Below are 14,358 nucleotides of genomic sequence, written 5' to 3'. Positions count from 1 at the left end.
AGAAACTACATGAAACAGATCAAGTCCTAAATAATCATTAAAACAGAAAATGTATGTAAATGATTTGCGTTTGGCTGAGCAGCCACCAGGGGTTGTAAGTGGATCCACCTGATCCACTGACAGAACCTAGACTCTCCTCAGGCGAGAATAATGCTTTTGTGTGTGTGAGAGAGAGAGAGAGAGAGAGAGAGAGAGAGAGAGAGAGAGAGAGAGAGAGAGAGAGAGAGAGAGAGAGAGAGAGAGAGAGAGAGAGAGAGAGAGAGAGAGAGAGAGAGAGAGAGAGAGAGAGAGAGAGAGAGAGAGAGAGAGAGAGAGAGAGAGAGAGAGAGAGAGAATGCAAATGTGAATATGTGTTTGTACATGGGTGTGTGTAAACAAAGGTCCACTCATTCCAGTGCTTGCAAAACAAACATGCAGCAAATTAACTGTTAATACATCATGACTCAATGTATGCTATGATCAAAAGCACCTTTCTACTTCCAAACACATTCAATTGTGAGTGACAGATAGACGTTAAAAAGGGGATCAATTGAGGAGTTGAGAGCAATGCCAACAAAGAAATAACACCTGTGCTGGTTTATCTACCATTTAAATAAATACAGTGATTAAAACCAATAGCAATATCCTAAACAATGCTAGATAGCTTTATTACTATGTTCCCATATTAACAGATAAATTATGTTAAAATAAATATGTTTCATAATGAGAGTCCCATCGTGTGATGTGTGCTTATTAATGCAGAAAAACAGAGCCTTGTGGCAGTACACACTGACTGTATGAGGCCAGTCACGAGAGAGGAGTCAGAGGAGAAGAGAGTGAGGTAATGTATGAGCAGGAGCAGATAGATGATAATGGCCCACTGAAATAAAAATGGCTCCCTTCCTAGTTCCTACACATCATCTCTTTGCCTGCTGCTCTTCAGCAGACGGGGCGGGGGAGGGGGTGGTGTGGAGGGCGCTGGCGTCTCCATGTCCGTTCGGCTGCACTGACTGGACTGTCTCTACCAGGCTGCCACTTGGGAGCACCACGTACCTGGCAGCCATATCCTTGGGCTGCAGCTCCCTCAGGCCCTCCTTACTGTGCCAGATCCCATAGCCAAAATACACCAGTAGACCTAGAGAGGTGCAACACATACTGTTAGGACCAAAACACATGCTTACATACAGTGGGGGAAAAAAGTATTTAGTCAGCCACCAATTGTGCAAGTTCTCCCACTTAAAAAGATGAGAGAGGCCTGTAATTTTCATCATAGGTACACGTCAACTATGACAGACAAATTGAGAGAGAAAAAATCCAGAAAATCACATTGTATGATTTTTAATGAATTTATTTGCAAATTATGGTGGAAAATAAGTATTTGGTCACCTACAAACAAGCAAGATTTCTGGCTCTCACAGACCTGTAACTTCTTCTTTAAGAGGCTCCTCTGTCCTCCACTCGTTACCTGTATTAATGGCACCTGTTTGAACTTGTTATCAGTATAAAAGACACCTGTCCACAACCTCAAACAGTCCCACTCCAAACTCCACTATGGCCAAGACCAAAGAGCTGTCAAAGGACACCAGAAACAAAATTGTAGACCTGCACCAGGCTGGGAAGACTGAATCTGCAATAGGTAAGCAGCTTGGTTTGAAGAAATCAACTGTGGGAGCAATTATTAGGAAATGGAAGACTTACAAGACCACTGATAATCTCCCTCGATCTGGGGCTCCACGCAAGATCTCACCCCGTGGGGGTCAAAATGATCACAAGAACGGTGAGCAAAAATCCCAGAACCACACGGGGGGACCTAGTGAATGACCTGCAGAGAGCTGGGACCAAAGTAACAAAGCCTACCATCAGTAACGCACTACGCCGCCAGGGACTCAAATCCTGCAGTGTCCCCTGCTTAAGCCAGTACATGTCCAGGCCCGTCTGAAGTTTGCTAGAGTGCATTTGGATGATCCAGAAGAGGATTGGGAGAATGTCATATGGTCAGATGAAACCAAAATAGAACTTTTTGGTAAAAACTCAACTCGTCGTGTTTGGAGGACAAAGAATGCTGAGTTGCATCCAAAGAACACCATACCTACTGTGAAGCATGGGGGTGGAAACATCATGCTTTGGGGCTGTTTTTCTGCAAAGGGACCAGGACGACTGATCCGTGTAAAGGAAAGAATGAATGGGGCCATGTATCGTGAGATTTTGAGTGAAAACCTCCTTCCATCAGCAAGGGCATTGAAGATGAAACGTGGCTGGGTCTTTCAGCATGACAATGATCCCAAACACACCGCCCGGCAACGAAGGAGTGGCTTCGTAAGAAGCATTTCAAGGTCCTGGAGTGGCCTAGCCAGTCTCCAGATATCAACCCCATAGAAAATCTTTGGAGGGAGTTGAAAGTCCGTGTTGCCCAGCGACAGCCCCAAAACATCACTGCTCTAGAGGAGATCTGCATGGAGGAATGGGCCAAAATACCAGCAACAGTGTGTGAAAACCTTGTGAAGACTTACAGAAAACGTTTGACCTGTGTCATTGCCAACAAAGGGTATATAACAAAGTATTGAGAAACTTTTGTTATTGACCAAATACTTATTTTCCACCATAATTTGCAAATAAATTCATAAAAAATCCTACAATGTATTTTCTGGAGAAAAAAAAATCTCAATTTGTCTGTCATAGTTGACGTGTACCTATGATGAAAATTACAGGCCTCTCTCATCTTTTTAAGTGGGAGAACTTGCACAATTGGTGGCTGACTAAATACTTTTTTCCCCCACTGTAATCAGAATCACACAAACATGTTATTGTTATACTGTCATCCTGTATGCGCATTTCCATTCAGAAGACACAGCTATAGCAGGAATATGGTGCTAGGAATTGATTACTTAGACATGGCTTAACCAATATTCCCTGTGAAGCCTCTGTAGGCAGACAGGCAGGGTTTGGTAGGTTACTTTCTAAATGTTATCCGTTACAGTTATTAGTTAGGCCTACCTGAACAAAATTGCAATTAACATTCGGATTTCCCAAACTCAGTAACGTAATCAGATTACTTTCAGTTACTTTTAGATTACTTTCCCCTTAAGAGGCACATGTTAGTAGCTGGCACAGCCACAAAGTCATAAAATCTGATTTTAAACATAACCTTAACCATACTGCTAACCCTAATGCCTAACCCTAACCTTAAATTAAGACCAAAAAGCACATTATTGTTTTCATTGATTTTTACAATGCAGCTGGCCCATCTAGAGGAAATTGCTCAGTTTTGCCTCAAGGACAAGACTCATCCCAACAAATGTAAACCTGCTTAAGATGCATTAGAAGAAGACAAAAATGAATGACATCTATTGCAGGATAAATCAATGTTAGAGTTTACATAGCTGGCCATAAATGGATGTTGCATTTTACTTTATGGGTTGGTTATGTAGGCTTCTTCTTACCCATTGCTTTCTACTACAGATAATAATACGATCTTTACATTTAAAAAAAACATGGTCTGCCAGATTTCCAGTCATTCCAATTAATGTAATACCCCTTGATCTTCAAGAATAGGACTTGAAAATATGGAAATATAGATTAATATGGAAATATAGATTAGCCAGATGGTTTTATCTGAGCATAACCCAAAAACTAAGGACGAATTAGCCTAATCTGTTGTTTTTTATTTTGTTGTCACGGAGGACTGATTGGGCTCATTGCTTCGAGCTGCAAAAAAAAATGCTGCCCTCGGAATATCGTGCTTTGAGCACTACCGAAAGTGCTATTTGCATGTGAAAAACTAGATGGTAATTTTCCATGAAGAAAATAAAAGCGCCACTAGTGGTCTTCTTAAAATAAACTAGTTTTTGACAGTATGGAGCACAATACCACAAGGGAGTTTAGAAGGGATGAACTCAAACTTTTATTCCATAGGCTGGAATCCGCACTGCAGCTGTTGCAAGAGTGCATTTTTCCCTGGCTGTCCACTGGGGCGTATTCATTACTCCGATTCTGTTACAAAACGTTTCTTAAACGGAAGCAAACGGAACAAAACGGGGAGGGACCTATTTGTCCAATAGAAACTCTTGTTTTGCTCTGTTTGCTTCCATTTGGTTCTTAAACAGTAAATGGTTTCCGTAATAAATACACTCCTGATCGCAAAAACAATGATTGATAAGCAGTTTAAACTTCTTCAATTCAACCCTTATTGGGTTAAAATACACAGCATATACATTTGTGAACAGCCATCCACAACAACCACAATATGTAAGCCACAAATAAATGAGAGAGCAGCAGTGTGATTCACATCAATGCGCTATGTAGCCTAGATATCAATAATAAGTGATAACAGTATCGCCAGTAAACTACTACCACTGCTGTCGTCCTTACCTCCAAGCGTTTATTGAAATTGGATCATCTTTGGATGACGACAGCAGTCGCACCATTGGAAGACATACTGTAGCTTGGCCTGTAGTTTAAAACAGGTTATTCCTGCTCTTTTCCCGCGAACCATCAAACGCATTTGGTGTCTTCATAGTGGTCTCTGATTTGTCGTCTGACTCGCTCAGGTTGAACAAATTTAAACAGGAGCCTTTTTTCAATTCTATTTCAATGTCATTGAGAAAACAGAAAGATGTCAAATAATTTTTGTGCAAACATCCTTTCTGAATTTAAAAGTAGTCCTAGAAGTAATCTAGTTCTTCAAAAGTATCTAATCTGATTACAATATTTTACTTAGTAACATACGGATTACAATTGGTAACGGATTACATATAATTACATGTAATCCATTACTCCCTAACCCTGCAGACAGATGTGTTTAAAGGGTTTACATGGTCCAGAAGACCTCTGAGCTCATACAGCTAATCATGTTTCCTTGCTGATCCTCTTTGCTGACAGCGAACTCTACAGCCAATTAACATCCTCTAACTGCAGCAGGCGCTGGCTAGGAAAGGGTTAACTCACTCACTGTCCAGTCAGGCCTTGATTTACTTGGTGGGTTTACTCTCTGTAAATGCAAAAAGTAACCTGCATATGTTTTAATACAAACATGTACTATGTACTAATAATTTAATAAAACCCTGTTTCATGTCCTGTTGTCTATGATCAACCAGTACTAAGTATCCATACTATTTGTCGATCCACGTAGGTTAAGAGGCACAGTATTTCAACCACTGAATGCAACAGTTCCAGTTCTGTCTGACATGATGTTTGGTTTTCAGGGTGTGTCTGTGCTACATAGCACATGGTCCTCACACAACACACATTTGTGCCATCAGCGGAAGTAATCTTACCTGCAGCCACCCACACGGTAAAGCGGATCCAGGTCATAGGGCTGAGCTTCAGCATTAGGAACACATTCATGAGGATGCTTGCACCAGGGATGAATGGGACCAAGGGTACCTAGAAAAAGGACAACAGCAAACAACCATCATTCTGACATGTATTAAAATGTGTGAAATAATCATAGCCTTCCTCAATTCAATAAGTGTTTGTCATTGACAAAAAGGAAGCTGGAGAGCCTAAAAGACTACAAGTCTTGACTAAAATATTAAAAGTCCCAAAAGGAGCACTTAATATAATTCAGCAGAATGATCAGGTCTTAATGACAATATGTTATATTAGGTTGGTGCCAGAGGTAACCTGGGTCCTGCTTGAGCTCACAGAAACATCTGCTTCTCAGATATGAGTCACAGAAACAGCTTTTATTTTGTATGCGGAGCAGATCGACCACACAGCAGAGAGTGAGTGTCTGCTGTGACTCAGCTTCAGAGCTGGCTGATAATGTCACATTAAATGTTTCTCCCTGAGTTCCTGTCTACTGGGCTCTAGTAAGACTGAGTAGAATGTATCATATCTAAAGGTGGAGAGACAGCTACAAAAAAGGCTGTGAGAATCATAAAACACACAGAGTATTCTTAGTTTATCATAACTACATAAGGACTTAGGGAAATATAACAGGCTATTTCCTCAAATAAAATGTTATTTGTCACATGCTTCATAAACTTCAATTGTAAACTAACAGTGAAGTGCAGTTTTTGACACAAACTGGTGCGCCTGGTACTACCATACCCCGTTTAAAGGCACTTACATTTTTTGTCTTGCCCATTCACCCTCTTAATGGCACACATACACAATCCTCAATTGTCTCAAGGCTTAAAAATCCTTATTTAGCCTGTCTCCTCCACTTCATCTAAACTGAATTAAGTGGGTTTAAAAAGTGACATCAATAAGGGATCATAGCTTTCACCTGGATTCACCTGGTCAGTCTATGTCATGGAAAGAGGAGGTGCTCTGAATGTTTTCTATACTCAGTGTGCACAGGGTACCACATTTACATTACATTTTAGTCATTTAGCAGACGCTCTTATCCAGAGCGACTTACAGTTAGCACATACATTATTTTATCGAACCCACAACCCTGGCGTTGCAAACGCCATGCTCTACCAACTGAGCTACATCGTACCAGTACTGAGTCGATGTACAGGGATACGAGGTAATTGAGGTAGATATGTACAGTTGAAGTCTACATACACCTTAGCCAAATATATTTAAACTCAGTTTTTCACAATTCCTGACATTTAATCCTAGTAAAAATTCCCTGTCTTAGGTCAGTTAGGATCACCACTTTATTTTAAGATTGTGAAATGTCAGAATAATAGTAGAGTGAATGATTTATTTCAGCTTTTATTTCTTTCATCACATTCCCAGTGGGTCAGAAGTTTACATACACTCAATTAGTATTTGGTAGCATTGCCTTTAAATTGTTTAACTTGGGTCAAATGTTTCGGGTAGCCTTCCACAAGCTTCCCACAATAAGTTGGGTGAGTTTTGGCCCATTCCCCCTGGCAGAGCTGGTATAACTGAGTCAGGTTTGTAGGCCTCCTTGCTCGCGCACGCTTTTTCAGTTCTGCCCACAAATGTTCTATAGAATTGAGGTCAGGGCTTTGTGATGGCCACTCCAATACCTTGACTTTGTTGTCCTTAAGCCATTTTGCCACAACTTTGGAAGTATGCTTGGGGTCAATGTCCATTTGGAAGACCCATTTGCGACCAAGATTTAACTTCCTGAATGATGTCTTTAGACTTTGCTTCAATATATTCACATAATTTTCCTTCCTCATGATGCCATCTATTTTGTGAAGTGCACCAGACCCTCCTGCAGCAAAGCACCCCCACAGCATGATGCTGCCACCCCCGTGCTTCGCGGTTGGGATGGTGTTCTTCGGCTTGCAAGCAACCCCCTTTTTCCTCCAAACATAACGATGGTCATTATGGCCAAACAGTTCTATTTTTGTTTTATCAGACCAGAGGACATTTCTCCAAAAAGTACGATCTTTGTCCCCATGTGCAGTTGCAAACCATAGTCTGGCTTTTTTATGGCGGTTTTGGAGCAGAGTCTTCTTCCTTGCTGAGCGGCCTTTCAGGTTATGTCGATATAGGACTAGTTTTACTGTGGATATAGATACTTTTGTACCTGTTTCCTCCAGCATTTTCACAAGGTCCTTTGCTGTTGTTCTGGGATTGATTTGCACTTTTCACACCAAAGTACGTTACATCTGTAGGAGACAGAATGTGTCTCCTTCCTGAGCGGTATGACGGCTGCGTGGTCCCATGGTGTTTATACTTGTGTACTATTGTTTGTACAGATGAACGTGGTACCTTCAGGCATTTGGAAATTGCTCCGAAGTGATGAACCAGACTTGTGGAGGTCTACCATTTATTTTTCTGAGGTCTTGGCTGATTTCTTTGGATTTTCCCATGATGTCAAGCAAAGAGCCTGAGTTTGAAGGTAGGCCTTGAAATACATCCACAGGTACACCTCCAATTGACTCAAATGATGTCAATTAGCCTATCAGAAGCTTCTAAAGCCATGACATCATTTTCTGGAATTTTCCAAGCTGTTTAAAGGCACAGTCAACTTAGTGTATGTAAACCTCTGACCCACTGGAATTGTGATACAGTGAATTATAAGTGAAATAATCTGTCTGTAAACAATTGTTGGAAAAATTACTTGTGTCATGCACAAAGTAGATGTCCTAACCGACTTGCCAAAACTATAGTTTGTTAACAAAAAATAGTTAACCAAATATCTACCCGGACTAACTATTTAGCAGTCTTATGGCTTGGGGGTAGAAGGTTTTCATGGTCCTGTTGGTTCCAGACTTGGTGCATCAGTACTACTTGCCGTGCGGTAGCAGAGAGAACAGTCTATGGCTTGGGTGGCTGGAGTCTTTGACAATTTTTAGGCCCTTCCTCTGACACCGCCTGGTTTTGAGGTCCTGGACGGAATGGAGCTCGGCCCCAGTGATGTACTGGGCCATACGCACTACCCTCTGTAGCGCCTTGCGGTTGGATGCCAAGCAGTTGCCATACCAAGCGGTGACGCAGCCAGTCAAGATGCTCTCAATGGTGCAGCTGTATAACTTTTGAGGATCTGAGGGCCCATGCCAAATCTTTTCAGCCTCCTAAGGGGGAAGAGGTATTGTCGTGCCCTCTTGACGACTGTGTTGGTGTGTGTGGAACATGATAGATCCTTAGTGATGTGAGGAACTTGAAGCTCTCGACCCGCTCCACTACAGCCCTATCGATGTGAATGGGGGACTTGCTCGGCCCTCCATTTCCTGTAGGTCATGATCAGCTCCTTTGTCTTGCTGACGTTGAGGGAGAGGTTGTTGTCTCTGACCTCTCTATAGGCTGTCTCATTGTTGTCGGTGATCAGGCCTACCAGGTCATGTCGTCGGCAAACTTAATGATTGTGTTGGAGTTGTGCGGGCCACGCAGTCTTGGTGAACAGGGATTAAGCACGCACCCGTGTTGATTGTCAGCGTGGCGGATGTGTTGTTCCCTACCCTCACCACCTGGGGGGTGGCCCGTCAGGAAGTCCAGGATCCAGTTGCAGAGGGAGGTGTTCAGTCCCAGCGTCCTTAGCTTAGTGATGAGCTTGGAGGGCACTCTGGTGTTAAACACTGAGCTGTAGTGAATAAACAGCATTCTCTCATAGGTGTTCCTCTTGTCCAGGTGGGAATGGGCAGTGTGGAGTATAATAGAGATTGCATCATCTGTGGATCTGTTGGGGCGGTATGCAAATTGGAGTGGGTCCAGGGTGTCTGGGATGATGGTGTTGATGTGAGCCATGACCAGCCTTTCAAAGCATTTCATGGCTACAGATATGAGTGCTACGGGGCGATAATCATTTAGACAAGTTACCTTGGCGTTCTTGGGCATAGGGACTATTTTACATTTAAGTCATTTAGCAGACACTCTTATCCAGAGCGACTTACAGTTAGTGAGTGCATACATTTTCATACTGGCCCCCCGTGGGAAACGAACCCACAACCCTGGCGTTGCAAGCGCCATGCTCTACCAACTGAGCTACAGGGGACTATGGTGTTCTGCTTGAAACTCTGCAGGCAGACAAAATTATACAACTAATAATTATAAGGTGAGGGTTTAGTTCTGCTTCCCTAACTTTATGTGTAGGCATATTCAATAAAGTAAAAGTAAACTGCTTTGCATTTACACAGCAGACATAACATGCAAAACTGAGAATCTGTTTGGCTCACCTGGAAGGTTTTGGTGTTGATATGAGGTTCATGGGCATATATAATGACCAGGCTGATGAGGAAGGTTGAGCCAAACACCACTATTAGCAGGGCGAAGCTCCACGTAGGCAGCTGCAGCTGGTTACTCCCAAACACAAACACGGCACAGAGGGACACCGAGCTCACCATCACCGCCAGCACAGAGAAGGCCACCACCTCCCCCGGCTCAAAGTCCCCCAGCACCCTGCCCAGGTAGGGCTCCCAGCGGGCCTTCAACACCCCTGGGGCGCTGCGTTCCCTGGTCTTCTGCATCTCCACCAGCTGTAACTTGTCTGAGAAGGACTCGTACTCCTTCAGCTCCCCGCTATCCTGAGCTATGATCTGGGACTCTGAGGCTTCGGGCGAGAGCTCTGGGTTGGAGTTGGGGTTGGGGGAGGTAGTGGAGTTAGCCTTGGAACTGGTCTTCTCCTTCTCAGGCTGGAAGCGCAACACAATGACACTGGCTGCCACAAAGGTGTAGGCCAGGAGGGTGCCGATGGACAGGAACTGGACCAGGGCCTCCAGGTCAAAGATGAGGGCCATGACGGCCATGAGGAGGCCAAACACCAAGATGGCATTCACAGGGACCTTGGTGACAGGGTTGACCTTGGCGAAGAAGGAGAAGAAGAGGCCATCCTCCGCCATAGCGTAAACAATCCGAGGGAGGGAGAAGAGGTTGCTGAGGAGCACTGTGTTCATGGCTGGAAGAGGGGATGGACAGAGAGTCACATGATTATCAATGCAATCAAAACAGAGAGCTACTGTATGAAGTCAAGATAAATAAAAGTCATACACATTTGCCCTTCAATCAATGATATCATCAACTAACCCAAAGAAACTCAATGACATGATACATTGGTGTGGTTACAGTGGCTAAGTCTTTCAAGAGACACTTACCACAGATGGACCCTACTGCCACGATGTAGCCAGCCCAGCTGTAGCCTCGGCGGAAGAATGCATCAGACAGGGCTGAGTTGGGGTCGAGGGAGTGCCAGGGCACCATGAGAGTGAGGACAGTGGAGACCAGGATGTAGGCTGTGGCTGCCATGCACAAGGAGATGGCTGTGGCCATGGGAATGGCTCGCTGGGGGTTCTTTGCCTCCTCACTGGAGGCTGCAATCACATCGAAGCCAACAAATGCGTAAAAGCAGGTGGCTGTGCCCGCCATCACCCCAGACACACCGAACGGTGCAAAACCTCCTTCTTTCTGGCTCCAGTTGACTGGGTCGGCCAGCATGAAGCCAAACACCAAGATGAAGAGTATGACAACCAGACTAACGGCGGAGAAGATGTGGTTGAGCCAAGAGGAGACTCGCACCCCGAAGGTTATGAAGATGGTGGCAACCACTAGAATTGCGGCGGCCAGCAGGTCAGGGTAGTGGGCGATATAGGGAACATTCCACTTCATTATGTAGTTCTCTGTGTAGTTCTGGATAGTGTGGTTAAACATGGAGTCCAGGTAACCACTCCACGCCCGCGCCACCGCGGCCCCACCAATCATGTACTCCAACACTACGTTCCAGCCAATGAGAAAGGCCCAGATCTCTCCACAAGAAACATAAGTGAACATGTAGGCTGAGCCCGTTCTGGGCACGCGAGCTCCGAACTCTGCATAGCAGAGGGCGGCCATCAGGGAGGCAATGCCTGCTATGAGGAAGGAGAGGACCACGGCAGGTCCGGCGGTGTCCTTGGCCACAGTGCCAGTCAGGACGTAGAGGCCAGAGCCCACCATGCCCCCAACACCCAGCAGGGCCAGGTCCACCATGGTCAGGCAGCGCTTCATTGACGTCACCATCAAGTCATCATCCAGGGTCTTCAGTCGGTTCAGCCTTTGGCAGAAACGCACTGCTGGGATGCAGCCACGCCCGCAGGTCGCCATGGTTACAGGATCCCAGTCAAGATCTTATCAGTGAAGATGCTCAAACTGGATCCATTCTCCTCCTGATCAACTGACCTGAGAGACAAAATTATATACATACTAGGGCTGCACGATATATTGTTTCAGCATTGACATTGCGATGTATGCATCCGCAATAGTCACATCTCAGAACATGCGATTTAGTAAGGTAAACATATATCAGTCTACAATATATATATATTTTAAATGTTAAACTAGCATTATATCTGTCTAATATAACGTAATTTACTCCGATTTATGGGTTATTGGATACACAGTTTATTATTATTATTATTATTTTAAACACGGAGTTCGTTGCTGCACGTGGTTGACATGCAGCCTCTGCTTGCGCGTGACGAAATGATGAGCGAGGAACAGGCGAAAAAGACCGAAATTGAGAATTTGGTTGCAAAAAGATTGCCATCCCAGAGTTGTACGAGAAATGCAAGGCACAAGTTGAAACAGAGCTGTCACAAGTGGAATATTATACAGCAACAACGGACTTGTGGTCCAGCCGGACAACAGAGCCCTACATAAGTCTGACCATACACTTTATTAATGAGGACTTCCACCTGAAAAGTCGCTGTTTGCAAACTGCATTTTCCCCAGAGGATCATACAAGTGAGAACATCGCAACAGGGATGAGAGAAGCTGTAGCTGATTGGGGCCTAGATGAGAGTCATTTGTAATGTAATAAAATGTTAAATGACTTTTTGATTTGATTTTGTCATTCACATTAATTCCCTATTGTGATAATGAAACTTCCTCCGTAGAGAATGCTCTGTTTTAACCTGGTTGGAGTACTGAGATACAGCCTCCTGTAATCTCCTGGATCCCTTATAGACACCACACCTCTTCATTCACAAATGAGCCCCTTTATTGTAGGGTAAGCAACATGCATTATTAATATCATAACATGTTAGATCATTGACTTTAGCCTGAATTGATAGAAGAGTATTACATGAATACAATAGAACCATGGTGAATTAAACAGTGTATTAATTAATATAATAAATTAAACTACCCAAAATAAGTCAAAAGGTAAAAAGTCATATTCAGTTATATTTTTTAATTGTTATTTTCCATGAAGATGCAGTTCCCTACAAAATCACCCCGATCATTCTAGAATAATTAATTATTCTCAAATAGAGCTTTTCAAGTCATCTGGTGAAGACATCCTGTATTTTTTCATATCGCAATATATATCAGAAAAACTAAATATCGCAATGTCAGTTATTTCCAATATCATGCAACCCTAATACATACCATCATACAGGGACAAAGCCTGTGACTTCAGAGCAGGTAGACAAAAGCAACTCATCCTAATGAGGGCTCCATCTAACCTTTATCTGAGTGACTCCATCCCCTCACCACTGCTGCCTGATATCCTATTTCTGAGCATGCTGCATTTCACCTCTGCCCTCATCAAAGGTGGAAACTATTGCTTTTTTATTTTTTAGAATAGAAGACTATTATTCTTCAACTTGACTTATTAGGATAGCTTGATACATTTCAGTTAGGACTATCTGAGTAATGTAAAATCTATAAATAGGCATATCTATAAATGATGCAATTTAATAAATGTGTTAAAATATATCATTTTGTCTATTACTGATTAATAACTGCCCATGATAAAGAGATCTGTTTGATCTGCTCTGACTGTTTGACATGTCTTCTATTCACTTGCAGTCCAATATTGAAGGTAATAGGCCTATTGTAGCCTATGTAAGGCTATATTCAGCTTTCATCCTACGAAGTGTCCGATATCGCAGCAAATAAAAGTAGCCTAACCATACACACAACTGTTTGGGTAGGTTAAACGCTGCGGATCCAAAATCAATAATCAAAGGCTACGCTTTATGTGATAGAATGGGACCAGCCCGGTATCCAACTCTTTCTGATGTACCGTTTCCGATTACTGTGCGCAGCAGGCATATGGCGAGTTCTGCCGCCCTCAATGCTAGAAATAAATTACGTAAAGCTTTTATTCCCTAATAAAATAAACACCAACACAGAGTGAAGCGACCCATACATCCGTCCTCGATAATAACTGTGATTCGTGTAATAATTGGATTCATGGCGAGAATGAATCGCTTTATGTGCGTCGTTTTTACAAAAGCCAACCACATTAATAATTTATAACAAAATGGAAACTCATGCAAATGTTATTAATGACAAACTATAAGCTATTTCAATAAAGCGATAGCAATTGCTGATTATTCTATGAAATTGTACTTGTCTGCGTTTTATATATATTTTTTTATTATGGCACGAACAAGGTGTTGGAATAGATAGATTATGGCAAAAGCCAGGGGAGAAACTCAACCATTACTGCTATTCTGTATATATAGTCTAATATATTTGATTTAAAAAACGTTATAATATGGTAACAAATAAATGTATTTGTTTACCTTGAATGCTGAATATCTCAGGCCCGGTTGATATCCTTTGAAACCCGCAACGACAGACAGGAAGGAAAGTGTAGAACGAGAGGATAAAGAGCTGAGCTCTCGATTCTTAAAGGCACAGTACGAGTTTATTGTTCATCTGATGATGATGGGATCAGCCATCAGACAAGATCATGCGGAAGGCCAGCGTTTAAAGGTCCAATGCAGCCGTTTTTAACAATCTTAATTTCAAATCATTTCTGGGTAACAATTAAGTACCTCACTGTGATTGTTTTCAATCAAAATGGTCAAAAAGAAACAAAAATAGCTTCTTAGCAAATAGCAATTTCTCAAGCAAGAAGTTTGCTAGGACTGTCTGGGAGTGGTCTGAGTGGGGAGGGGAAGCCTGCTGTCACCAAGCAGGCCAAAACTCCATCCCACCAAAACAGGCTGAAATTTCAGGCGGTATTTTCAAACAGCTCTTATGCTAAAAGAGTATTATCATTTTTACAATTTCACAGTATTATTATAG

General features: G+C 42.9%; 1 protein-coding gene across 1 annotated transcript; it reads right to left on the bottom strand.

The window, feature by feature from the left end:
• Positions 1–286: 286 nt before the first annotated feature.
• LOC121584769 (cationic amino acid transporter 4) lies at positions 287–13,945 on the bottom strand. Its single transcript, XM_041900871.2, has 5 exons — positions 13,851–13,945; positions 10,440–11,496; positions 9,525–10,243; positions 5,253–5,361; positions 287–1,114 (listed from the first exon to the last, which is right to left on the bottom strand). Exons 2-5 carry the CDS (start codon positions 11,419–11,421, stop codon positions 897–899), a joined length of 2,028 nt encoding a protein of 675 aa, XP_041756805.2. The 5' UTR covers positions 11,422–11,496; positions 13,851–13,945; the 3' UTR covers positions 287–896.
• Positions 13,946–14,358: the final 413 nt, after the last annotated feature.

This window comes from Coregonus clupeaformis, chromosome 16, assembly GCF_020615455.1.
Source record: "Coregonus clupeaformis isolate EN_2021a chromosome 16, ASM2061545v1, whole genome shotgun sequence".
NCBI lineage: Eukaryota > Metazoa > Chordata > Actinopteri > Salmoniformes > Salmonidae > Coregonus > Coregonus clupeaformis.
The sequence above is the reverse complement of the archived record's forward strand: the minus strand, read 5'-3'. Positions and strand labels throughout refer to the sequence as shown.